Genomic DNA, 26,694 nt, shown 5'->3' with positions numbered 1-26,694 from the left:
TGCATTTCTTAATTTCTCCTTCATGATCAATTTACAAAACATTGGGACGCCATCCATGCATCGCTACCAAATCCAAGACAGATTGGTCAAAGTTCAACCTATTTTAACTTAAAAAGGGGGTTCAATGGCTACAGGTTTTATTTAAAAAGACTGTCTTCAAACGAGGAAGCCCGAAACGAGCAAACTTTATAATATACGTTCAAACTTCCCTCTGTAACGTGGGCAGTGCAAACGTAGCTTTAGGCTTGTGTAAAAACACACTTACTCAGTACTACACACTAAGTCCTGTCACAAGAACAAAACTTTTGTGAAAGTCATAAGAACCAAATCACTGTAACTTTAGCAGTTTGATCCGGTATTAACAACCAGCATCCCTTGAGGAAAGCAGAAAAAATAAATAAATGGATGCAACATTGCTCCTAACAAAAGAAGGTTATTGACACCAAAAGAAATCACTTTTCCCACAGAGTGAAATGCAGAGATAGGAGCTGTGTGGGGGACAGAGTGGTGGTGTTAGCCAGAGGTGCCAATTGGCCAGGTCAAATATAATTACCACCAATAGAGGACAAACACACAGTCATGTACACAGACAGGAGCTGCTGTGTTTGTCTAAAGCGATCACTGAAAGGATGTGAACCCCTGGCTATTAAAAAGGGTTTAACAGATTAAAAAAAACCCACTTGTGTTTATATTTTAAATTGAAGAAGCTAATTTTTGCTGTCCCCTTACATTTTGCAGTGCAGCTGGCTATAGCTGCTACAATAGCTGGAAACGTAGTAAAAATACACATTAAGGGAACTTCATGATAAAAGCTGTATAGAAATCCCAGCAAAAAACCAACATGTTGCACTGAAGAAAGAGCAAGGGTCAGCAACTAGATGCAAACACTTAAATAATCGGCAGATGTTTGCATTACGGCTTCTGCAGACACATTTCATCTCTCACTCAATTAACTGCTGGACATTTTCTAACAGCCCAGATTACTGGAGTTAATGTATAAATGATGCGGTGCATCAATTCATTAAGCTGCTCTATGAGCTGCTATACATTTGTTTTGTGTGTGATGATAAAAGCAGTGCTTTGTGTAACGCTTTTATGCTGCTATTAGACAGAGGGGGGGGGGGGGGGGTGTCTCATAACACTCAGCTGTTCCCAGTTTAAATGGCAGACTGTAAATGAAAAAAGGACAACCTCACACAATCTGGAAGAGTCGATCAGAAATCCGTTTCACTCCTTCTGACAGAACACGATGACAAAGGTGTTTTATTTTTGGAGCAGAAATTGAATAAATCTATAATATATAATAGACGAGTGCCTGAGAAACGCACAGAAGACACTTGCAACCAAACCAAACCCAAAACAAATTGCTTGAGGAAAACTAAAACTGACATGTGCTCTGTTCACTGGGAAGGGTGCTGTCTTCTACGCAGAGTAATAAAGTTTGACCTAAAACCATCAAAATCCCAAATATGTTTGCAACCGAAAGGGAATATTGTTTTTCTGTGAGTGACGTCTATGACTGATTGGTAAAACGTTTATCTCTGAGTCAGAAAACATTATGGAGAGATCAAAAAGAGGTCAAGGGTGCTGACACATCAGGAATGACAGCAATTTTACAGCAAAAGGATAAAATAAACCATGGAAACTGCAGAAAATTGATCAAAATACAGAGACTAGAAATGGTTTCAAGTTTAGTACACAAAAACAGGGATTGTGTCTGCAAATCCTCAACATATATCCTCACATGAACTTGTTTCATTAAACTATGCCATTTAAATCTAAATTAATAAATTGTGGTTAAATAGCAATTAGGCATATTCCTAATGAATTTGAAGCATGTGTGGAAAGATCAAATCTAAAATAGACTTGCAAAAGTCAACAATCTGGAACCTATAAACTCCATTAACCTGCTTGCTGTATTTTCAGAGGGTACTCTTCATAGTTCATATTTCATTTTGAGCTGCACAATGGTGTAGTGGTTAGCGCTCTCCCCTCACAGCAAATCCCAGTTCAAACCCGTCTGGATCCTTTCTTCAGTTTACATGTCGTCTCCATCATGTCTGGGTTTTCTTCCACAGTCTAAAGACTTTCATCTGAGTGGAAGTGGTTTTGTGTGGCCTTGTGATTGGTGACTTTTCCAGTTTGTACTCTGCCTTTGCTCATCAATAGCTGGGTAGGGTGTAGTGTCCCTGTGACCCAAAAAAAGGGATCAAAATAGTTAAATAAATGATTGCTTAAGAATTTGAATTTTCTGAACTCTGATTATTTTGTATCGTAGTCTTTTGAAGGGGCATTTCCATATTTCCATACTTCCATATTTACTACCATAGCAGGTCTTTGTTATTGAACCCAGATGATTTTGTTTGAAATTTCCTAAAAAAGGGTTTTCTCAATTTATAAACTTTTTCTAATAGAACCTTAACCCTGGTGCTATCTTAGATGACCCCACCCTTCCATTGACGTGTTCTCCCTACCATGACAAAGGTGGATAAAGGTGGAAAGATTTCATGTAATCCATGGACACCAGTGAAGATCACAAATCATTGAAGAAAAAAGGTTCAGAGCACTGTCTAGTGGGTCTAGATGACCCAACTCCCAACGTTAAAGTGCCTAGGATAGCACAAGGGTTACGAAGACTTGTTCTTCACTATGATTCAGACTAATACTTTCTGTTGAGGAGACTGAGGTCTTTTGGAGTCCAGGGACCACTCCCAAAGACTTTTTCTGACTCTGTTGTGGCATCAGGCATTTATGGAGTGGTTGGCTGGAAACTACAGCGGCAGACAGGAAGAAACTGGAGAAGCTTGTCCGGAAGGCCAGCTCCGTCCTGGGGCTGCCTCTGGACTCAGTGCAGGAGGTGGAAGCAAGGAGGATGGTAGCCAAGTTATCATCCACTAGAAATTTGTTCATTTGTTTTTTTTTGACACTTTAGTCTATGTTCTAGTCACTTCAAAATGTTTTGTGCAATTTTTATTACTCTGCATTATGATGACCTCAGGTGCAATTTCATCTGTATGATTTTGTAAATATGCAATACATTTATTTTATTTTTTGAACTGTAAACACGTATCCTTCTCCATTATTTGCATCTGTAACGCTGCAACATTGAAATTAGTCCACTGCGGGACGAATAAAGGGTTCTCTCTTATCTTACACCCACAAGCATTTGAGTGTATTATTGTTTCAGACTCAAGGCGTTTTATAAAGACTTACAGTACAGACCAAAAGTTTGGACACACCTTCTAATTCAAATGAATGGGAAGGTGTGTCCAAACTTTTGGTCTGTACTGTAAGTGTTGGAAAGATATAAAGGCTTAAGGTGATCAAGGAACTTCCCATCTGACAGGACTTCTTGTGGATTGATAAAATAAATACCCTTTTTATCCTTGATACTAAGAAGTGGTGGTTGTTGCTGTTGGCAGATGCATTGCACGGAGCGTCAGACCAGGTGTCCTCATGTTTGCACGGGGAAAGTGGGGAAGGTGGTAGACAAGCAGCAGATGGGACAATGGATGGGCCTAAACTGTCGTGCATTCATGAATACTAAATGAGACAAAAATGAAGAGTTACATCCTGGCTATTTTAAGACATGACATGATTTTTGTTTAATCTAAATGAACACTTTCAATTATGCAGTTTTAATTAACAGTGTTTTAACTTTGGGAGAACTCAATCCTTGCCACAAAGACTTAAGTATCCGAGGAATTCGAGTGGTCCTGTTTTTATCATTTAATGTATGAGCTGAATTTAAGCATGTTAGCTGTTCTATCAATTACTTTGTCTCACTATTAGGAAGTTTTTTTAATCCTTTATCTCTATCTCCATTTGTCTTTCTCTACTTCCCGGAGTCCAAAAATGTGACCCTAATCGACGAGTTCGACATCTGTTGGACTTTGCAGCTCAGTAAGCCTCAAGCTGCAGTGCATTTGAAAGATTGTAAGCGTGAGTGAACTGCAGAGGTGAGCAGAATATTGCAAACTAGATTAAGGGCAGCTTGTCCGCACCCCCTCCCTTTTCTCCTCCCTCCTTTCAGGTGCCCTTGGGGCCCACTCTTCTAAGTCTCCGCTTTTTCTTTCCATTTGTCGTGGCTTCTCTCTCTTTGGCTTCCTGTTTCTCTTTATGTCTGACTTTAATCTTGCGTGTGTCACCAGCATCGTATGGATGCAGCACTTACCTGCCTTGTGTATGTTTGTGTGTGTGTGTGTGTGTGTGTGTGTGTGTGCGTCTTTGCAGGTGTCTCCTGTGTCTAGGAGTTAGTAAAAAATAGCAAGCTGACTCATCACGCAGCGCTCAAATGAGAACTTGTCCAAACACCAACCCACACACAAATGACACTATGCACTCTGTTTTCCACACACACAGCAGAAGCTGCATCAAGCCATTTGTATGCTAAAATGGAGCTGACTTTGAAGGACCGCGATGGCCAGCTGAGGCTCCTGATTGAGAGCACTGATGAGATACAGAAGGTTGCACAAACAGCCAATGAGCTTGGCCCCTCTTGGCTCATCCTTGAGACCGACTTTCTCACATGAATAACGCCAAAGACGGAGATGGCAAAGAAGAAACCTGACATTTTCAGCTTCACCGCTTTGATTCAGACGAAAGGAAATAAACAAGCATCCCAGGAAAAAAATACTTTCTCTACTGTACAGAAGTCAAATAAAAGCTGGAGCAAAACACATTTATTTCTAATTTATTTCTTTTAATGACCAGCGAAAGATACCGCCCTCATCATCTGTCTTGCTCCATAAGGAGTTCAGTGATTGCAGTGGTCTTTTAGACATTAATCCTTTTGAAGACGGATAATTACCCTCAACTGAGGACAAACTGACTTCAAATAAATTCACTCCACAACCTCAACTCTTATAAAAAGAAAACACTTTTTATGACACAGCATTTAGGAAATTAAACAAAAAGTTCCTTCAACAATTAATTACCAAAACAAATTAAAAGTGTTGACTGGTACTGATTTAAAGAGCCACTCTGATGAAAAAGGTGTTTTTGGTGTTTTTAACAATGTTTGTGGCATTTTTCTCATTATGGAGGACATATATTAAGAAAATTCAATTCAATTCAGATTTATTTATATAGTCACATATTACAACATAGTTTTCTCAATGGGCTTCATACTAGTAATTGTATAGGAACATGAAATCTTTCATTAAAATTCGAAATTAAGCTTAAAATTTAAATACTGAGTACTTTTCTATTAAAAATTTTGCTAATCAGGAGCCGATTCACAACTGCCCCCAAAATGTACAGCTGGATAGCTCCAATATTGCTCACCATTTTGGTTGCACCGCTAATGTTAGGTTGGGGGTGTATGGGCTGTAAGCTGGCGGGAGACAGTGTAAACAGATGAGTGATGGGAAGGGTGGGGGCTTCTTTTGCGCCAACAATCCTGCCCACAACTCAGAGGCGAATTTCTAATGAACTACTGCCACTCTGCAGAAACTATGATCATAATTAACCCTTGTGCTATCCTAGGCACTTTAACATTGGGAGTTGGGTCATCTAGACCCACTAGACAGTGCTCTGAACCTTTTTTCTTCAATTATTTGTGATCTTCATTGGTGTCCATGGATTACATGAAATCTTTCCACCTTTATCCACCTTTGTCATGGTAGGAAGAACACATCAATGTGAGGGTGGGGTCATCTAAGATAGCACAAGGGTTAAAATATCACTGGGAACACTTTTTTTTTTTTACTTGTTCTGTCCAACAACAGAGCAAAAAGATGAAAGCTGAAGGCCTTTTGTGTTGGACAGGTTTTACTATCACAAAAAAGGGTTAAGAATCTTTGGATAACCAGGGTGTAAATTTATATGAACCCTTTTTTGTTTTTTTACTATTTTTTATTGGTAACACTTTACACACTAGATCAAAAGGTGATCGGAGTGGAACTTTTAGGCAAGATATTTTTTCATGTATTAAAGGTTTAACAGCTGGATCAACTTTCAAACTATGAGGGATGTCTAAAAAGTTAATTGATATTGATTGAAGTGTGAGGAAGAACTGTGTTGGTCTCACAAGACCAACCCGATCAGAGAAATGGTGTGTTTTTCAGATCTGGCGTGTTTCCAGTTAACTCCAACATTTCTAACAGATACTCACCTGTACTGTGCTGCTTGAATTCTCTAATGTTGTGCACAGACCCCCCCCCCCCCCCCCCCCCCCTCCTTTTATTGAGCCTTTTCTGAACAGCTTTGCAAAAATACAAAATGCAAAAATGGGTTTAAACAGAGTCAAATCTGTTTTTGGAATACATGTGCTCCATTCATCTAGAGACTAGACTGGAAGATTTCATTTTATTCAGTTCATGGCCCTAATCCTCTTCCGTAAATCAAAGCGACATTATGAAGACCTTTTCAAACAATCAGTGCTTCATTCCTATGACAACTTTCAGTGGGTTCATAATAGCTTAAAATTATATTCTCCATATTGTTTCATTTTGTCATGAAATCTTTTTTGCAATACAAAACGCCCAGAAACCTCCATCGTCCTTGGATATCACTCAAAATTGAGTGATTTTCTGGTGTGTTTTGCACTTCAGGGCCATCGTAAGCAATCACTTAAACATCCCACTGTGTAATTCTAGTAAAATTCTTTGACTCTAGTATGATTTTAGTAACTTACCTCTCAGTTTTGTAGGTGCCACATCTCTCCAGAGGGATCTTCATGACTCTGTCACTCAGCCCAACAAAGAGAGACCTGTCGCTGTGCAGGATTTGAAGGCTCAGGATAGGTTCTTGTACACCCGGTGGGAGGAGCTCCATCTCCTCCAGGTAACACCCCTGCAAGTTCTTGTTGGGTGTAGCCAGCGCTTTCAGAATAGTGCCATATTCTAAAGCCAACAATGAATATAGAAATTAACTTTGATAAACTGTTAAGAAACAAATAAAGTCGTCCTTGTCACCAACCTGTGCTGATGTACATGACATGGTAGAGCGTGTCCATTCCCTGAACGATGTCTACAACCAGGTTTGAAAAGCGAACGTCATCCTGCATGACAAGCGGATCAACAGACTCGGGCTGCACGACGTCATTCATCAGGTATAGCCGCTGAGCATCCTGCAGGCTGCGCTCCGTCAAACCCTCATTGGGACCATGATCGCTTATAGTTCCACACTGAAGGAGAGAGACAGACACTGAGATGAGCCGCTGAGGCGGATACAGAAGTAAAAAGTCCGACTGTTACAGGGTGTTGTGTCAAACAGCATATTCTGGATGCATCTTCCAACAACAAAAGGTAAGGACCACAGAATATGCTAAGGCATCAAACCTGGTTATGGTTTTGAAGGCATTAAATATAGGTACAATTCGAGCATGTCACCTTATTTGATATCGTGTTTTAGTTTAAAAAACAGTAAAAAGCTTGGAATAAATGTATTACAGTTCCAATCACGCACCATATGCAGAACTTTCAAAAAAAAAAAAACGTGCGGTGATGGGGTGATCGTCACACCCCTACTAGGATCTGTTTATTTTTGTCGTGGCCAGAGTTTTTGATAAATAGGATCCCCCTGTTATGAGCTTTGACGTTTTGTCTTAATATTGATGCTTGTGAAGCTATAGAGACAGACAGGGAGAGTCAATAAGGTACACAAACATTATCAATTTATCAGTAATTCATGAGAAATAATCTCAAAAACACCACAAGTACTCGACATCATATTTACAACTGTTGCAATTTTACTAAAAGCGCTAGCAGTACAATCCCAGAAGACAAATAAATATCTCTGTTCCCACCACCTTCGACAAATCATGGATGTGGGATTGTTTTAAACAGAAGCATCACTTTGAGAAAACTGGGATCCTCCACAGTCATGAGTGTATAAAGTGAAATGAGTTTATATGCAGCAGATTTAAGAACAAAAGAGTCTTCATTCTCAGGGGAAACAGTTTAACGGCCCACCAGGGCACTACCTGGAACCACTGATAAGCCGCTTCGCATATGAAGGGCTTAACGCTCCCTAACATAATGTACCACTGAAAACAAAGGTAGAATGTAATAGGCTGCATCATCCTAATGTGAGGCTAAAATGGGTCGCATTCTGCCTAAAGCGATTTGCCGTTTCCTCATTTTCTTAGCTGTGTCAGTTCAGACATGTCCTATAGCATCAACTATAACCCCTCTGCTCTGACATTTTCACGGCTGAAATACAAGGTTGAAGTGTTCATTTGTTTGCCATGCTCTGTGCCGGGTTTTTGGCGATGTAGTGCAGACGCTCATCAGTAGGCTGATTATACTTTTAACTAGCATTATATTCGATTTTACAGCAGATGTAGGAGGAGAAGCTGACCTGGAAGTCGCGGATGGGATTGGGCGTGGGAAGCCATGTGGAGCGAGGATTCTCCTGGGAGCGGAAAGGTCCATTGAAGGCCTGGGTGATGGCGCTCAGGTTGAATGCACACACGGCAGATGCTGCAATGCTGTTACTTTATAGGTAGGGACAGAGGAAGGACAGACAGTAAGCTTCAGAGCCATTTTTAATACTGCAACTCCTTTTTAAGCAATTAATTAATTTGATTTTGACAAACCTAATATCTAATGGTCTCAATGTAGTTATGTAACTGTTCACTTGTCAATTTATGATTTAAAGTAATTAGAACTGAATTATTGACGAGTATGTGGATGTATGCGTATTTATACACATTTTCCAATCAACCCAGGACTAATTATTCTAGTGGAAAATATCTATCAATAGATGTTTATTTCTGTTCTTTGACTTCTTTAAATTTATTTTTGTTTTGATTGCTTGAAATAAACCATTTTCAAATCCCAAATTAATAAAACAATGGTAGCAAATAAAAGGGCATCAAAAATGATGCTATAATAAAACAATTTAGCATATATTCTCTCCTCTCTATCCAACTACTTTTACCAACAACAAACAGGAAATGTGTTTTTGGCTGCAGGCTAAATCAAGCCATCAATGCTAAACGACTAATGAAGACAGTAGTAAGCTTAATTAAAGGATGATGAACATTTCTATGTGTAATTATGCACAAATGTGAGCTAGGCTTGTGATTCTTTTTACCAACAATAAGCTGGAAGTTGATAGGTCTTTTATCCGCAACCAAATGTACGTTTTTTTCCACTTACCATTTGTCAAAATATAAAAAATGAAAATAACAGATTAAAAAAAGCACACTCTGAGAACAGTATTGCATAGAAAGTTAATAATAACACGAGGGTGAAAGCTATAGAGAATGGATTGCAAGAGCAATCCGTTGCTTATTTCACTTACAAAGGTAGGACAGAAAACTGTTTTAATAATAGCAAAATGGAAAATGTGGCTGGAATAATTTTTCTCTGAATAAGTCAATAAATAGCAGAGAAAAAAAGACTAGAAGGACAAGTTGTTGTTTTTTTTTTGGCAGCTTGTGTGAAGTGCTAATTTGAAGACTGATAATTGCTTGATTTTTGGAAACTTTTTCATTTCCTTCATTGTTTACTCGACTAAATTTTCATTTAGAGTTCTGGGAAAGCACATTGTGCAATCACAACAAATTCCAAGCTTTGCAGATGCACCCCACACTGATAGACTTACTGTTTTGGAACCGTTTTTCTCTACAATCGAAAAATAACGTTTATACATTCACAGCTTGTACAAAAACAAATGAGCAGTTAAGTGATGGTGATGTCGTACATTTTTATGTTTTAAAATGCAAAACAAAACCAACAAAAAAAAAGCTTCATACAAAAATAGAAATTTTGCGGCTCCAACGTAAAAAAACAAACAGATGAATAAATAAATACACAATTGTTAACTGGCATCAAATTCTTCAAGTCTTTGCTTTGTTTAAGAATTTAGAAATTTTTATTTTGTCTCTACATGTTTGATCTTTTCTTCTAAAACATAAAAACTATTTGATCTAAATTTGTTGGATTTTTGCAGGTTCAAATGACGAAATCTACCACTTGGTATTGAGTTTTTGGACAGTTTCAGGTTCAGTGTGGAATTATTGTGTAGTATGATTGAATTTTATCTGTAAAAAAAAAAGAAGCCAGGGTTGTACTAAAAAGATGGATTGACACAAAAAACCGTTTGAAGATAAATCAATTGAGCAAATTGTAAAGTCGAAAAAATAAATAAATAAATAAACCTCAAACTACTGCAGGCTAAATCGAAATAAAAAATAGAAAAGAGTTTTTACTTCATCAACTTTTGAGAACCACAGAGGAGTTGTGCTTGGCAGTAGTAATCCTGCAGAGTTCTGGATAAACACCAAGGGAAGAGGTGATTCTTCACTGACATGCAGGCTGTGGAGTTAAACTGCTTCCAGAATGTAGTGAAAAAACTTTTTCCTTTTTTTTTGAAAACTAAAATGGCTTGGAGGCAAAGTCAAAGTGTCGGTGGCAGAACGGGAGCAACGGTGAGCCGACAGTAACTACAACTAACTGGAAGAGACCACAGGCTAATGAGATGCATTCACTGAGGTTCAACCACAGCAGGCTGCACTTTTACAAGCTCAAAGCCAGTTTCACAGCGTATGAAGTTAACATGTGGGCTTGTGGTTGAACCGCGACTCGAGTTTGACCAAAATCCTACTTCTGCCTCTGAGTCTGACACTGCAGAATTCTGGCAACCCTACTTTAAAAGTGTGTTGCTGTACTCTCTGTAAAGAGAGGAAAAAGCCACCTGCAATGAAAGGATATGGGCTTCTCTAATGGAGGCAGCCCATTTGTTTTGGGTCATTTGGGAAAGCTTTACAGAGGGGCTGAAAGTCTCTTTCATTTGACTGACATTACTCAGGCTGTTTGCTGATGCTGCACAGCTGCTTTCTGGTAAAGTTCAGGCCCATGATGATGACAGTAATCAAACACAAAGTTACTTATTCCTAAGATTGGTCAATATTAGTCAACATTGGTTCTCCTTACATAATTTGATGTTTAAATTCCCACTCCGATCATCTTCGGATCTATTACAAAAGTGTTCCCGTTGGGCTTTCAATTACGGTGATGCCGTTTTTAGCTAAAACCCCAAAACCTGTGTTGTTTCTATAAGACATAGTTTCTACAGAGCAGCAAGAGTTCATTGGAAATTTGCCTCTGTTTAGCCCCTCACAACCCTAACCTAACATAACTGGCGTGCGATCTTGGAGCTAACCAGACGTACAGTTTGGAGGCAGCTACCAGCTCAGACGAGGAAAACAAAGACGTCCATGAATCTATTTGTCTGAAAGTGGATGCATCGGAATGAAGTGGAAACATGGAAAGACCTGCCGATTGCAGTTTCTACATCACAAATACGATCTTTTTCCAAATCCATTTTTTCATCTGTGCGCTGTGCACATCAATTGCTTGTCCTGTGGGTGTCACTGTTGTGGGTTTTGACATGATAAATACAGCTGCAATCTGTAATCAAATCAGAGGTGCGTTGGTCTGAAGGGCCTAATGGTCTTCGACCATTGCCACCAGGTAAAAGTAACGCTGTAAGTGACGATCCTCAGTATAGAAATTAATGAATAAATATTGACTTTACTTGCAACAATGGACAGAGCTGTGAATCGGTTAGAGACACCACAAACACAACTTTCATCGGAGTGGATCTTTAAAGGAATCCCACTCATTCTCTTGTCTCTGTTTTCATCACTTGCATGTGGACAGTAGAATTTTATGTTCTCCATAGGCTTTTCCGGTTTGTGTCTGAACGGAGTTTGCAGCTTCCCCTGATGTCAGACGCCTGATGAGCACTGCTGCTGGCTGGGGGACAGATTGAGCCTCATGAATTCTACATAAGTGTCCAGAAAAGAGCTGCTGCTGCTGCTGCCATTGGCTGCTCATCTGTCAAACTCCTCAGGAAAGGATTGAAGCAGCGTCGGCTCAGTTTAAGACTGCAGACACTGAAACCTGGTTGGTGATATTGGATCAGCAGAAAAAAAAAAAAAAGTATTTTCATGGCAAACAGCCAGTAGGCATATTAGAAAAGATAAAAAGTTTCCTGCTACGTAATTCTAAATCAAATGTGGTTTACAGGTGAGGCTTAGTCTGGTCTTTTCAATGACATCCAAGTTTCTTCCGTGTTGTCATTTATCTCTATTTGATCCACGTCCTGCCTGCTTTCAGCCCTTCCATCACATTTCCTCTCAATCAAAAATGTTGCTCCCCTCTTTGTCTCACAAATACCTTTGGTTGAACTCCATGCATCTGGTAGCTTATTGGCTGTTTTTTAAATATAAATCTGACAAGCACGACATGGAAGTAATCCTTAAAACTGTACAGAGCTCTCTTGGTTTTAGACTCTTGAATCGTTTCTTTTTCAGAGCTGACTGCTTTATGTGGTGTCAGGACCTGAAAGAGCACTTTTTATCTTAGAAGGAAATAAAAAAAAGATTATGAGTACCAAGGGAGAATTACTGACAAGCCCGTCTGTGCCATCAGTGAGAGCTGTCAAGCTGAATGCTGGGGTGCCTCAAACAGCTGCTGCTGCTCCCGTTTTCTATGTTTACATGCTCTGCAGTTATAAGCAGCGCTCAACTCCTGCTACCAGATTGCTGGAATGCTGATTAAATGTTGTAAAATTGTAATAACTCAGGAGGGGGAAAAATTGCAAACGCGTTTTCCTCTGTCCTAATTTGTTTTTGTTTTTTACTTGCTAGACGTATATAATACAAATAATCAAACCAAATAAAAATATTATAACAAGATAAGTCAGATGAATGAAAATGTATTTTTGAAAAGTTTCAATTCAAAAAGATTTATAAAGCTGTCAAAAATGTCCAGGATCTTTAAATGACGAAATTGCTTTTCTAGGTAAATACCTAATGACGTGCAAAATATCAAATGTCAAAGTGTCAGTCAGTTTTTATGAGTTGCAAAGGTTGAGAACATGCTAATGCGTGTGAAAGCTATAATGCAGATAATACGGCAAATACAGGAACATAAAATATGTTTAATATTTATATTTTGACACCCTAAGGCTTTTGTTGCACAGTTTTCCATGGTTGATTTGTTTTCATAATTTATTGCATTAATCAAAAATATTTGTAACTAAAGTAGACTTTGACTAAATTGCATTTTTAAAGAGCTTTGAAAATGAGCTGAGTTGCAAAGTTAGTGAAACATTTAAAAATTAATCATTATCTCTCAGTGCAGAAAAAGTACAGAAATGTTCTGACTGACTCCAAGGTTTTTGGTAAATGCATCAATTTTCTCCTTATAGGATAACACAGCAGCTAAAATCCAAAATGATGAAAGATACTATAACTTTGGGATGATCAAACAAAACAATGAGGGACATTCCAACACCAACTGAATTCAGATTATGAGCTTTAGTTTTCAACTGGAGTTCATTTCAACTAAGATTTGATGTCAGCAACATGGTAGGAGGAAAACATTGTTTAATGTTAGAATTACTGCAAAAGTGCAGTCAGTTACACACAGCTGAACAGCATATTGTTTGTTCTTCTGTCAAAGCTGATCCCAGAGTCAGCATCATTTTTTCCTTTGTTTTTAAAGGAAGGCTAAAAACCTCCCTTTTTAATCTTGCTTTTAATTGAAATTTAGGAATGTATTGGATATTTTTATATTCTCTTTTTATCAATTTGATATAATGTGTATGTGTATATAGCTATTTTTTGATCAATTTATTTATTTATTTTAATGTATTTAGTCACTTTTACCATTTTATATGTCTACTAAGGTTTATTTATGTACTTATTTTCTTTTTTAAATTTATTTTATCTTTTATTTTATTCCTTTTACATTTTAGCTGTAATTCCAGTTATTTTCCTCCAAGGGATCCTCCACATCAATGATGGACCCTTCTCAGTGAGTGGGGTCGCTGCAATGGGATCTCACAGGTCCGGCTCCTTGTCTAAATCTGGGGGGTCCTGTGGTAGTGGACTCTGTGAACCTGGGTGGGGTGTCACTGATGTGGACATGTCCCCAAAACATCGTTTCCCCAACCTCAGTACAAAGCCATGTCTCTACATTGCATCCTTTCGTCTTTATAACAGCGAGTGAGTATATGTGTGTGTGTGTGTGGGTGTGTGTGTGTATGTGTGTGTGTGGGGGGGAGGTTGGCATTGTGCCGGTTTTTAATCACATATTTGTTTGTCTTGTCCTTTTATTTTTAAATTTCATCATGTAAAGCACTTTGAGCACCTTGTGTTGTAAAAGTGCTATACAAATAAACTTTGATTTGATTTGATTTGATTTGATCGTACTTTTGATGGATCCAAAGAGAATGCCAGGATATCCATGTGCTCTCTGATTTACTAACTATACGAGTCCTTATAAACTATTTAATCTTATAATAAAAAAAAATTTCATTCACCTCTATTTGTTCCAGCTTCATTGAGTTTAATATATCCAAAACATTCCCCTTCGGTTGGCTAACCAAATCATATTTGCTCCAAGGACAATAAAAACACTATTTTAACACTAGTTAAAGACAAAGTTAAAGTTAAATATATTGTGAATAATTCATTGGACGTAGTATACACCCTGCTTTCGGGATAGGGAAGCAATTATATTTAGATGATAGACAGACTTCATTTGGTGTTTTCCACATAATGATCTCACTGTGTTCAGTCTGCCTTACTTATTGGGGCTGAAACCCAGAAATTCTAAAAGAAAAACCTGTTCAATGTGACACTAATTTTAATGTTGTGTGTATAAAAAGCTTATTTTGTCAGTAAGTTAACCATTCAAACAGCCATGAATACACAACGTCACCTAACGAACAGCAGAACGACCTGGTAATAGTGTGCCTTCGGGTCGGTACTGGTCGGTCAGATGTTGCAGGTGAACTTGGTGTGTCTTTAAGTGCCATCAGGAGACTTGCATGAAGACACAGAATTACTAGCAGAGTCTGTGACAAAACCCAGGAGTAGAGTCCCAATAGTGACAGACCACAACGATGGCCAATACCTACGGACCTCTGCATTCAGACATGGCTTAGCAAATGCTACACAGCTGCAGGCCCGTTTCCAAGATGGGAGGGGTACAAGGGTTTCCAGACAAACCATTCACAACCCACTCCACCGCTTTGACTTGAACACCAGGCGACCGTTTCAGGTGACTCCACTAATACCAAGACACCGAGAACGTTTGCAGTGGACTCAAAACCTTGGGACCGGGACAATGCAGCAATGTTCTGCTGTTCTGTTTACTGGGTCACCGTGGGCAGAAATGATGGTGAACGATACGTTGAGGTCAGTATGGTTGTCAGGAGTCGCTTTGGTGGAGGAACTGCAACAGTCTGGGCAGTCATTGCAAAACCCATCTGGTTATTGCGGATGAGCCAGTTACTGCAGGTTCATACCAATCCAATCCAATCCAACAATCATCCCCCAATTCCACCACCCCATCCCCAACTTTCTGTTCATGGATGATAATGCTCCAACACATTGTGTCAGAATTATCACAACTGGACTTCAGGAACTGGCAGTGTCTGATGTGGTACGGCCAGCAATATCCCCTGACCTGAACACCACAGAGCTCGTCTTGAGACCAGCTGAATCAGAGACTGGATGATCAGAACACACCCCTAAGTTACCTGGCAGAACTGCATGTAGCACTTGTGGAAGAGTGAAAAACATTACCTCCAAAGAACATCATGAGGCTAGTGAGGAGCACGAGACGTCACTGTCAAGCTGTCATTGAGGCAAATAGCTAAATGAACTGCTTTTAGACATGGTCAATTTTTCCTATTTGGGTCTATTTATATTATTGTCTTCACTTTTGGGGTAATAAATATCAAACTAATGAGAATGTTGAAAATTGTTTTTCTTTCATGTTTTATTCCTTATTAGTGAGATTAAATAGAACCTTTCTTCATCAACCCATAACTAAGACCAACTATGAAAAGCACTCATGGAAATAACAGTATCCCTAACCTATTGTGACTTGTGTTTGCTATACAGTTACCTGGAGGTGAATCAGTTATAAAAAAGAAGTGTTTGTTTCTGTCAGTGGGGACGAATGTTAGTGTTCATTCATCTTTAACGTATTTTCCATCCTCTGATTTAAAGTGGAAGTTAGCAGCAGCAAAAAAAAACCACTTGAGCAGTTCAATAGATCCTTATCTGTGCTCAAAATTAAGTTTTCACCCCTTTCAGATAACCTCATTTGTCAGAAAGTTGTCAGAAAACAACAAACCGTGATATGATGATCCTATGGAGGAGACTCCTAGCAAAGGCTGACTTTTTTCTCACTTAACCTTAAATGTCACAAATAGTAAAATATAATCTATAAAGTATTTTTTTCATTTAAAACTATGGAAACATTTTGTGTGTTTTTTTAAATATTTTGCCTCAAAAAACACAAAATGATCAATCACCTAATAATAGGTGACTTCTTTTATTTTAACCTCCAGCACTTAGATGCATATAAGATGCTCTAAAACTGGTAAATTGGAGGGTCACTGAGGGCACACAGAAAAAGATAAGGAGGCTCATAATTAGTTAGTGATGGCTGGCTAAACTCCTCAGCAGGAGAATTTTGCCGGCATTCTGAGCCCAGGACAGAGGGGCCTTGCCAATGAGGACCTGGAATTAATTAAAAGACCTGGCAGAGCTCTCTGATTGGGAGATAACTCATTCTGATGGAATGCTAAAACTGCCATACATGACATGCTTGTACTAGTTCATTACATTACATATCAATATGGCTGATATTAAAAGGACATTTGATGAATTCAGGAGAATCGTTAGGAGGCCACTCAAGCCAACTCTCATTGAGCCACAAAGAAAAAAGCAAATTAGGTTGCTAATAATTGTTATGACACAAATAAAATACATTTTTATGGGTCAACTTAACTGTTATAAAACAGGTTGATTCAACTTTCAAATTCAAATATTACATTACATTATAATAAACATTTAACTATTAAAAGCTGGAAAAAGTACTTTACATTAACACAATATAATAACTTGTTGGCTAGTTTTTACTCCATCAGCCAAACATGGCTGGGAAAAATGAAATCAAAAACAACTAAAGGATCGATTGTGTCCCTGTTCTACATGCAAATGATCATTTTTGTAGCAAGTAAAAACAGTGTCTTTCCTCATTTACTTTATTTTTAAAGTCCCTCTCTGATCATCTTTTTGATTTTCTAAAAGTGTTCTTAGTGGTCTTTTAATTATAGTTATGCTGTTTTTGGCCATAATTTAAAAAAACCTGGTACATTTTTTATCAACCTCTGAGTTGTGGGTCATTGGTGTGGCGTAAGCCTGCCCCCTCTCTTCAGCATCATCCCGTTGTTTACACTGTTCCGCTACCCCCAGGCTAACATTACTGGTGCACCAAAAATGGTGAGCAATCTTGGAGCTATCTAGTTTTGAGCCAGATGCCAGCTCAGACAAGAAAACAAAGACGTACATGGATTTATGTGACAACAAGTGGATGCATCAGAATGACGTTTGACGCTGTTGTAGATTCTAAATCACATCTACAAACTTTTTCCAACCGCAAAATGCTCAAAAACCCAAATTTAAGCTCAATTTTTGCTAATATTTGTTCTCCATCATGAGAAAAATGCCACAAGAACATTCCATTGGAGTGGGTCTTTAACCCTTGTGCTATCCTAGGCACTTTAACGTTGGGAGTTGGGTCATCTAGATCCACTTGGAAGTGCGCTGAACCTTTTTTCTTTTGTGATCTTCACTGGTGTCCATGGAATCTTTCCACCTTTATCCACCATTGTCATGGTAGGGAGAACACGTCAATGTAATGGTAGGCTCATCTAAGATAGCACAAGGGTTAAATGACAAAAGAAATAACAACAAAATTTCTTCCTGTAAAACTTTTTTGATGTTGGTTTCCTAAATGTAAGCAAATAAACCCCACAAGGCTGTCTCACCAAAACAGAGAAGGTTTCTTTACAGGACTGACACTCGTCTGGCCCACATTGCAAGAAGACTGAGGTTCAACACAAACTCCATTCCAAGCCTTCCTTTTCTGTTTTACAGCCGCAAACTCCTGGGAGCAGCTGTGATCCTGTTCAATTTAAGCCAGACAGATGGAGACAGTGTCTGTGGTGATTGCATTAACATACCCAACTCCAATGAGGGAAACAGTTTGGAAAGAGGACAGATGAATTCCTTCCAAAAAAAAACAAAAAAACGGAAGAAACAATGGAAGACACACAAAAGGCTTGAAGCCCATTGGTTTTTTTCCCCTATTACTTCTTCTCATCTTCCTTCCCTTTCTCTGTCATACACTCTCTCTTTATCCTCCAGGGTTCTCAACACATTTGACTTGTTCCAGCTTCGACTTTTTCCTTCACCCCTTCAAGCGATCCCTAAAATGAGTGCTGGAAAGCATCCAGATAATGTCAAATATTGGCAGCTTAACAGGTGAGGAGGAAGAAGGGGGGAGGAAGGTGTCAATTTCTTTCATGACGAAACATATATTACAGCAAAATACCAACTTATTGATCACATACACACTTTTAATGCAACAAGCAAAGGTCAAAACCTCAGCCAGGGCATTACGAAATTTTCTGTCTGTACTCAAAAGCTTAGGACTGAGGGAGAGCTTAGAGCCAGATAAGAGTGTTTTTCGTTTTTGTCAAATTTTAAAGCATCTTTTGAAAAATTACATTTTTAGGTAAAACCTGTCAGGATTGATAGTCCAAATTACATCTGTCATGCAGAGATGCAGAGTTATACTTTATGCAGATGATGTTAGCTTCATTCAGCATCAGCCTCACAACTTTTACCGATGTGGATTGTCACAAAAATCTCACGTACATTTTCAGCATAACAAAATAATGTTCAAGGGAATCTTATGATCATGGATAAATGATAAATGGCGTATGCTTTTATAGCGCTTTAATACCTTCTTGGAAGGCCCAAAGCGCTTTACAATCCCATTCACCCATGCACACACACACACACATACACACACTGATGACAGCTCCACTACCTAACACTGGCGCCAACTATTACCACCAGGAGTTTAGTGTCTTGCCCAAGGTCACTTCAACACATAGGCAAGCAGAGCAGAAATTGAACCTGCAATTTTTCCAATCAGAGGTCAACCGCTCTATCTCGGCACCACAGTACGGTTGGTTAAAGGGAAAAAAGTCTTTACATTGTTTCATTAATATATAAAAATTTAGATTAACATTAACTTCATCTGTGATTGTGCATCTTGCTGAATAGGTCATTTTTAAAAATGTTATTTAATCAACACTGTTACTACAAAACTGCATTTCCTCCTGAATCAGGGTATAGTAGATCCACAAACAACAAAGGTCAATTTCCCAACCAATGCTTTGAAAAAACAAGCGCCTTAAAAATAAGTCCAAAATTCTGGTGTCTTACCAAGAATTCTTATTTCAAGTAAAAAATTCTGGTCACTAAGAAATGCTTTTTCCAACTAGATAATGCTGCAATTGAAACACTTTCTTTATAAGATTACTTTTTTTGCAAACAAGGGGCCTATTACTTTCTTAAGATTCAGTTTTTGTGGCAATATAACTTATTTAAAAACCCTTGAGCCTATGGTTCCAACCCCGATTGTCCAGAGAGTGACGTCATAAACTGTTCTTCTAGTCTGGATATCTTCCCAGCAAAACAGAAACAAAACAGACTCGTCCTGAGTCTTCTTTGGCTCTCCTTTTCCTTAATGGAAACTACTCTAGGCCTATTGCCTGCATGTTCTCTATTGTATAGATTTGAGACATTTTGAACCACCTCCCCCCGCTTTGAAGCTGGAGTGTAGTGCGACTGACTACTCAAACTGTGGTATCTAGAAAACCAGCAAAACCGCAAACCAGCCGTTTCTGATGCAGAAAAAAGTGCCGAAGTTGATTTGAGAAGAATCAGCGGATTCATGTTAATCGTGTAAATGGTCGAAGAGTTACAGTATGTCAAAGAGCGTGTGTTGATTAGGTGTCGCCAACCACAACTCTGGTATTAAAGGATTAAAGGTCTTCTATGTTTATTAGGGAAAGAAAGACCGAACAGTCTCATAAGCAACACAACAGAAACAAACTTAAAAGGCACAAACATCTCTAAAGATCAAATTGTGGCATCCTCTCTGTTTTAAAGTGCTTGAAATTCCTCAATCGAACCTCACAAAGACTCTCAGTCAGTCTGAGCTTGATTTAGAGCTATACCCGTCCACACCGGTCATTAGTGGCAGCAGGGAGGCTCTCAACTCTGATAAAATGGTCTATGTAGGTTTGAAAATGTCAGAGGTTCAAACCCTCTGAAGTGGTGAAACCTGGGAGCTAAATGAAAAGCAGTTGAGTGTTGCGGGTTGCTTGTTTATTAATTAGTTTTCTTGTCAGAAGCGAGGGGGGCCCGTCCGCTTACAACTGTTTATTATCTGCTCTATGGTTAAGTCATTTTTAAGTAGCTATCACTGTGCCGATATTTAACATTCAGGCTGTTGTTTGAGCCGTCTAATAAAAAATGCGCATTTAGAAAAAAATATTATATAAAAACATGGGCAGCGTACGCGTAAAGGATTCTCATTGTTTTTTTCCTGTTTCTTAGGAATACGTCAATGTATGTGTTTTAACAAAAGTGTTTGTTTTTTTTCCTCATAGAATAAAATTAATTCAAAATCTTTGACCTTAAGGTTTCTGGATGCCTCAAAGGCTCAGAGTTCATGCCAGCAAAATGTATTTAAATACCCCATTCTTGAGGAGAATATGAAGCTGTTAAAAAATGCGGCCACTCATCAATCCGACATTTTCTTTTATTAATAAAGATAGTCCAAGAGGTATTGGGTGTTTTTGCTTTAATGAAATAAAAAATGGCCAAGAATTGATCTAGCTCTCTTAAATTGAAAGAATTAAAATGGTCTTTGTGAGGTAAAAATGTAATTATGAATGAATAAAATTAACAGATTACCATCCTTTTACGGGGCAGTAATCAAGGTTGTAAGATGAAGAGCTCATTCTAATGAACAAAACACTAATCAAAAAGAGTCCCTTTTCAGATAATAACAAAAGTGCTTCAGGATTTATATTGCTGTTAATTAACAGGAACTGGCATCTTGTTCTTACCAAATTCTCAATAAAATCTTTTCTCAGGAGTGGTTTTGAACACAAAAAAACACTTCTCAGAAAATCATTACCTTGTGGCTCTGAGACAAAATACAACCTCACCTCAGAGGCATTGTTTACGACAAGAACATTTTTTATTCGACTTCCCCCTGTAGATAAATAACTTTTAAAGCAATCATGCAATCCTCATTAAATTGTGGGACGGATTTTTTTTTTAGAGTGAATGAAAACAAAATGGGAAAAAAGGTCCATTTGGAAAACAGCAGGATGCTCAGATAAACTAAGCTTTTCTCTGTCTACCTTTAACGTTCCTGTGTTCATCAGAAATGTCTGATTACCACCAGACTACTGCAAATGTTGCTGTGAACACAAACGCCAGGGACTCATTAACCAGAGCCGTTTAAATGACATTTAGCTGTGGAAAACTGCCTTATCTGCACTGCTTTCAAATATCATGCTGTTGATGCACCAATTTGACCATGCCAGATCCCCCTTACAGCAGCAAAGTTTACTATCAAGCAAAGGCCAGTATTTGCCTAGGGCGACTAAAGAGGAAGCCCAACTAAAACAGAAAATAAACCTGGAGACGTGCCATTTTTTTTTCTACTTGATATCCTTCTGGTAACTGTTTTGCTCATTTGGTTCACAATTCAGCTACCAGGAAGCCACAAGTTCAATAGACTGGTAATTAGAAATTCACGTCATAAAATAAATACTTGTTTTCTATAGACAGATTATCTCCCTTTTTGTACAGGTTACAATATTTCCTTGTTTTTTCATTAATGAGGAACATCATTCTAGAAAATGGGTCAATTTTGGAAATAAAGGATAAACTAAAGGTGTAAGAATCATAAAATGTTCGACAAATTTTGTTTAAATCTGGCCCAAATGAAACTAAATTGTCGTCTGCTCTTTTGAAGACCCACTCCAATGAAAATGTTGTTTTTGGTGTTTTGAATATGTTCTTGTGGAATTTTTCTGATCAAGAAGGACATATATGAAGAAATTTAAGGACAAATGTGCATTTCAGAGTATTTCTTTTTCCAAATTGTGTGAATTAGGAGCAGAAGAAAAAAATAGAATGTACCCATGACATAGAAAATACTCTGGGTGGACAACAAGCTCTCTGCCCTGAGCTCTCGCTCTCAGCAACTGGGAAGGAAGGAGGGCGGGGCACAACTCAGAGGTTTTTATTTTTTATTATTTTTTTATTCATTATAACAAAAGATGATCGTAGTGGTACTTTAAAGAGGTTGATTCTTCTGTATGCTTTCCTCTCCCCGACCACCTCTTTGCCTTTCAGTATCAAAGCAATGAGGCTTTGAAGCTTTATACTTGAAGGTCCAAATTTACACCATTTCTTCAATGTTACTATTATTAAACAAAAGAAAACTTTGGCAGGAAGTAAAAAGAAATCCTTTTTAACACGATTCCTTAGAAAAGGTTAGGTTTTATGAAGCTGTAAAATAAGAAGAGTTTGCGGGATCTACTCCTACATGTATGCTGCAGCAGAAGGGATTATCACCAGCAATTTGTTTCTTTTTCAGAGTGGTGTGCTGGCATTTAAGGGACGTTATCTCAACAAAGCTGTTCCAATATAGTTCTGTCTTGTATTTAAAAGTTCAAAAAGTGAGATTACAGACAAGTGACATTTTTTACCCTTTAAACAGTGTCCATTGATTTAAAGTTGTATAAAAGTGGCAGCACAGTGAAATGCAGTCAGTGCAGGGTTCATTTCTTGTGTGACATCATTTGCACCAATCCACATTTACTGTAAATAGATGTTTTTGGTCAAGTTTCTAATGAAATAGCTTATTTTGTGGAGGACAAAGATTAGCGTACGATAAGTTGTATAAATGCTACTGAATGAACACTGATCATTTGAGAACTGTGACAGGAACAGATTCTATCATTCATTTTCAATTACTCTATTGCCGGTGTTGGATAAATTCTAAAAAGTAATTGATTACTTTACTTAGCTTCTGGATCAAAATTGTAATTAACTTACTTTACTCATTACCTATTTGAAAAAGTTAGTCACTACTCAATATTGTACTTTACCTTTTTTCCTCTCATATTCAGAATATCAAGGGTAAAACAGTTAAACAAGATCCTCTTGTCTTTCTTTTAACTTTATTTTTAAAGCAATGACCTTGTGCAAAGTATGAACCTGATTCAAGGCTTAACCTGGTATTATTATTAAGTTACAACACATGCCACTGCTCAAAGTGAGATGAACCTGTTACACGTACATTTATACCTATCGAATCTGAAATGAAGTCACTGTTCTGAAAGCAGGAATTAGGAGATAAGGGTACACTTCCAGATCCATTTGCTACTTCAGCACCACACACACCATGGTTTTATCAATACGTAGCTTAGTCAGACAGCTGATGTGTTACAGTCCTAGCTGGGCCATAGCTTCTAATTTACAGAAGCTTCAGTCTGATAGAGGATCCATGAGTCAGAGTAGCTGACATTTCTGACTAAAAAAACCCTCGGGCACTCTGCTCGGCTTTTTATTTTTTATTTTTTACAAGACCTTGGTGGGGAGTTGTAGCTTGGAAGTATTGAGTTTATCTATGTCTTAGGCTGCACTGTTCATCAAAACAAAGCAAAACAATAAAAGATGCTACTTCTACTATAGAACCTATTAAAACCTATTAGAGAGATGTCCACTCACACGTTGGTGGTGAAGATGCCATAGATGAGGTCTTGCTCAGGCAGGTAGAAGGTGCTCTGCAACTCGTTGTAGTAAAAAGGGATCTCTCCAGAGCGGGAGCAGTTGAGCCTCGCCTTCATGAATGTGGTCCATGTGTCTTCCAGGAGAAATCGCCCACCAATGTCATTCTTGCAGACTCGGGCCACGCGGGAATAGACTGTCTTGCCACAGTCATGCTCCACTGCGTTTTCCCTCAGGAAAAAGAAAGTGAAGAGACCAATTTCGTAGGCTGAGATGAAGTGGGGCTCTAAGAACGAGAGGAGGAGAGAAAAAAAAGAGAATCATTATGTTTACTGCAGTAAAATAAAAAAGATTTGGAACATTTGTCTTCCAGATGTTGCTTTGACCTCTTTTCTCATTACTGATAGCAAAGTAATGCTGGAAACTATTGTTGCAAAGCTGTTGAGGGACAGGAATTCTGTGTGAACCATGTACACAGGGAAGCTGCAGATCCCTGCGGTGGATTTTAGAAAATTGCTTTTAAGACACTATAGTTTTGATGATCTAAAGATAAAAGACAAAAAAATCACATCTGCATAATAGCTGGGCCATGCTGCTTTCAGTGGGTGATTGAAGTCTAAATTACACTGGTCCGTCTGCATTGTGTCTCCCTTGCATTGGGTGGGGAGTCCGTCTCATGACCGTCACTTAGTTCACATCGTCTTCCTTGCATCTCCGGTCTGTCCCCCCTCCTTCAGGCTTTTGGAGGAGTTGAGTGATTTGCCACATCTGTGTCAATAACAACCAAAGCTTTGCCAATCAGGTCCCATGCACTCTTCTTCCTCATTGAGTCCTTCTAAAATCCATGTTTTGTGTCATCAATGATGTCATGTTTTTGTACTTCCAAAAAGAAACTTTCACTGTCCATAACGAAAACGGGCGATGGTCTTAATGTGCGTGATCCTATACGCGCATCATCTTAAATATAAAACAACGTTTTATTTTGAAAGTCCAATGAAACCTGGACCCGTTTCCCATTTCTTCCGCTTTTTGTCACGGAATGAAGGCGTCAATGGACTGGAAATCGAACTCCTGCGTAAAGGAGTGATTGACCTGGAGGAATTGTGTTGCGGAGAGACGGGCAGCGGACACAGACATGACGGAGGCGATGTAGACATTCTGATTGGTTAATGTTTCATTTTTGTGTATCAGCGCAACAGAGACGCACCACAGACAGATCAGTGGAAATCTGGCTTAACACATGCACCAATATTTATTGTTAATCATTATCCTACAATACTTTCCCAAAATACTGGAAAAAATAAAAAGGTTAAAAAAAGAAGTTTTTGCCTCATTTGTATACAAATGTTCATGTAAATTGTTTTTGTAAAAACAATATCCTGTCCCAAAAAAAACTCTTTAAATATGTTTAGCAATACATTTTAAATCCTATTTAGGGTGTTATGCAAACATAAATTGAGACATTCGTGGCTGACATTTCTATAGAGACCCCCAAATGACTGGTATCAGAAAAAAAATCTTCATGGCGCTCGTAACATTTCAATGACATTTGAAAAATTCACGGGAAAATGACAAAAGGATAAACCACGCTCACTCAGTACTGTTTTCTTTTTATCATGCTAATATTCCAAATAAATCATCTGATTCTTGCCAGGTCTAACAGTGAGCTGAATTCAACCTCAAACGAGCAACAACAAATGATGTGTCATGATTGAAGACTGAATGGATCACAGCAGCACATCGATGGCTGCTCCATGTTAAAGATGCCTCTCCTTTCAGGGTGCAGAAGGGTAGCATCTATCTAGTAAATTCCTTCTTATAGACTGACATTAACAGTCGAACAATAAAGTTAAAATAGCAGACTCTGTATGAGACTCTTTAAATGTATACTATGCAAACACAGTTTAAAATGGTTGATATAATCAGCTTAAACACATAGCCTGTGTGATTTACTGCAGTTCTTAACCTTTAAATAACAGTTGAATTAGATCCAACATTATTGTAAGGGATTAACTTCAGGATTGAAGGGATTTCGGAGAGTATTCACTGCTGTCAACGTGTGAAAGACGGAATGCATCCTAGACAGGTTGCCAGTCCATTACAGGATTTAATGGGAATGTCATTAAATGGGTCAACATGTTCAGAAAGGCCTGATTTTCATTCAGATGAATAGTGCTTTGAGCACGCAGTTTAAACACCGAAATAACGAAACCATTAATCTGATCATATTTACTTTGAGGCTCAAAAGTGTTTGTTATGCAGACTAGTGTGAGGGGAAAAAGCTTGCATTATTATTTCAGGATTTGTTTTCTTCCGTTTCTCAATCTTCCTAAAGTTTGTGGATCACCGATTTAACCAAAAAGCTAAAGTTAGACAGTGTTTTCTGTTGGTAAACGATTTACTTCCTTATTAAAATAGTCAGAATTAAAGATAAAAAAACCAGCTTAGCCTTTGTTCCGTCTGCTTACTTATGTTAGCTAAATTATCAGTAGCTGTAAAAGGTTTTAATCCTTTTACTTCCTTAACGTTAAGTTTGGTATTTTTGAGGAAGAAAATGCGTTTTGATAACTTTGTTGGTATCCATTCCATCCATTTTCCAAACACAAAAAACTCCTTTGGGGGTCACTGGGTTGCTGGAGCCTATCCCAGCTACTGTTGGGTGAAGGCAGGGTACACACCCTGGAGGCAGGCACTCACATTCATAGCCAGGGAAAGTTTAGAGGAACCATGTGACTGCGAGAGGAAGAAAACCTCCACATGGACAAAGAGGCCATGCAAACTCCAAAAAGCCTGGATTTGAACCAGGACCTTCTCTCTGAGAGATGAGAGTGCTGAGCACTATGCCACCATTGGATTCTACACTTCTATTAGTCCATATTCATTATTCCAGGAGCTTCAAATCTGTCCTCACCCAGCCCAGTGGACAGATGATAAAGTCCTGCCTTCAAAGGTTACAGCCCATGAAATTAGATACAGTATTTTTTGTGCATTTTATTGTTGTGGTAGTTGAATATTATTGCTGAACAGTTTTAACT

The 26,694-nt window shown here is 38.4% G+C and overlaps 1 protein-coding gene across 8 annotated transcripts in view; it reads right to left on the bottom strand.

Annotated features, from left to right (window-relative positions):
- The window catches only part of sema5ba (sema domain, seven thrombospondin repeats (type 1 and type 1-like), transmembrane domain (TM) and short cytoplasmic domain, (semaphorin) 5Ba), a 210,072-nt gene that overhangs the window by 40,814 nt on the left and 142,564 nt on the right, over positions 1-26,694 (bottom strand). For all 8 annotated transcript variants that reach the window (XM_011489256.3, XM_078939655.1, XM_020713350.3 and 5 more), the window contains 4 exons: positions 23,660-23,945; positions 8,305-8,440; positions 6,922-7,129; positions 6,638-6,845 (listed from right to left, as the gene is read on the bottom strand). In XM_011489256.3, the coding sequence (XP_011487558.1) occupies positions 6,638-6,845; positions 6,922-7,129; positions 8,305-8,440; positions 23,660-23,945 (838 nt within the window). The remainder of the gene's footprint in view (positions 1-6,637; positions 6,846-6,921; positions 7,130-8,304; positions 8,441-23,659; positions 23,946-26,694) is intronic.

Source organism: Oryzias latipes, chromosome 21 (assembly GCF_053564925.1).
Source record: "Oryzias latipes strain Hd-rR chromosome 21, Olatipes_Hd-rR_3.1".
Lineage (NCBI taxonomy): Eukaryota > Metazoa > Chordata > Actinopteri > Beloniformes > Adrianichthyidae > Oryzias > Oryzias latipes.
Note: the sequence above shows the minus strand (reverse complement) of the source record. Positions and strands in the feature narration are given on the sequence as shown.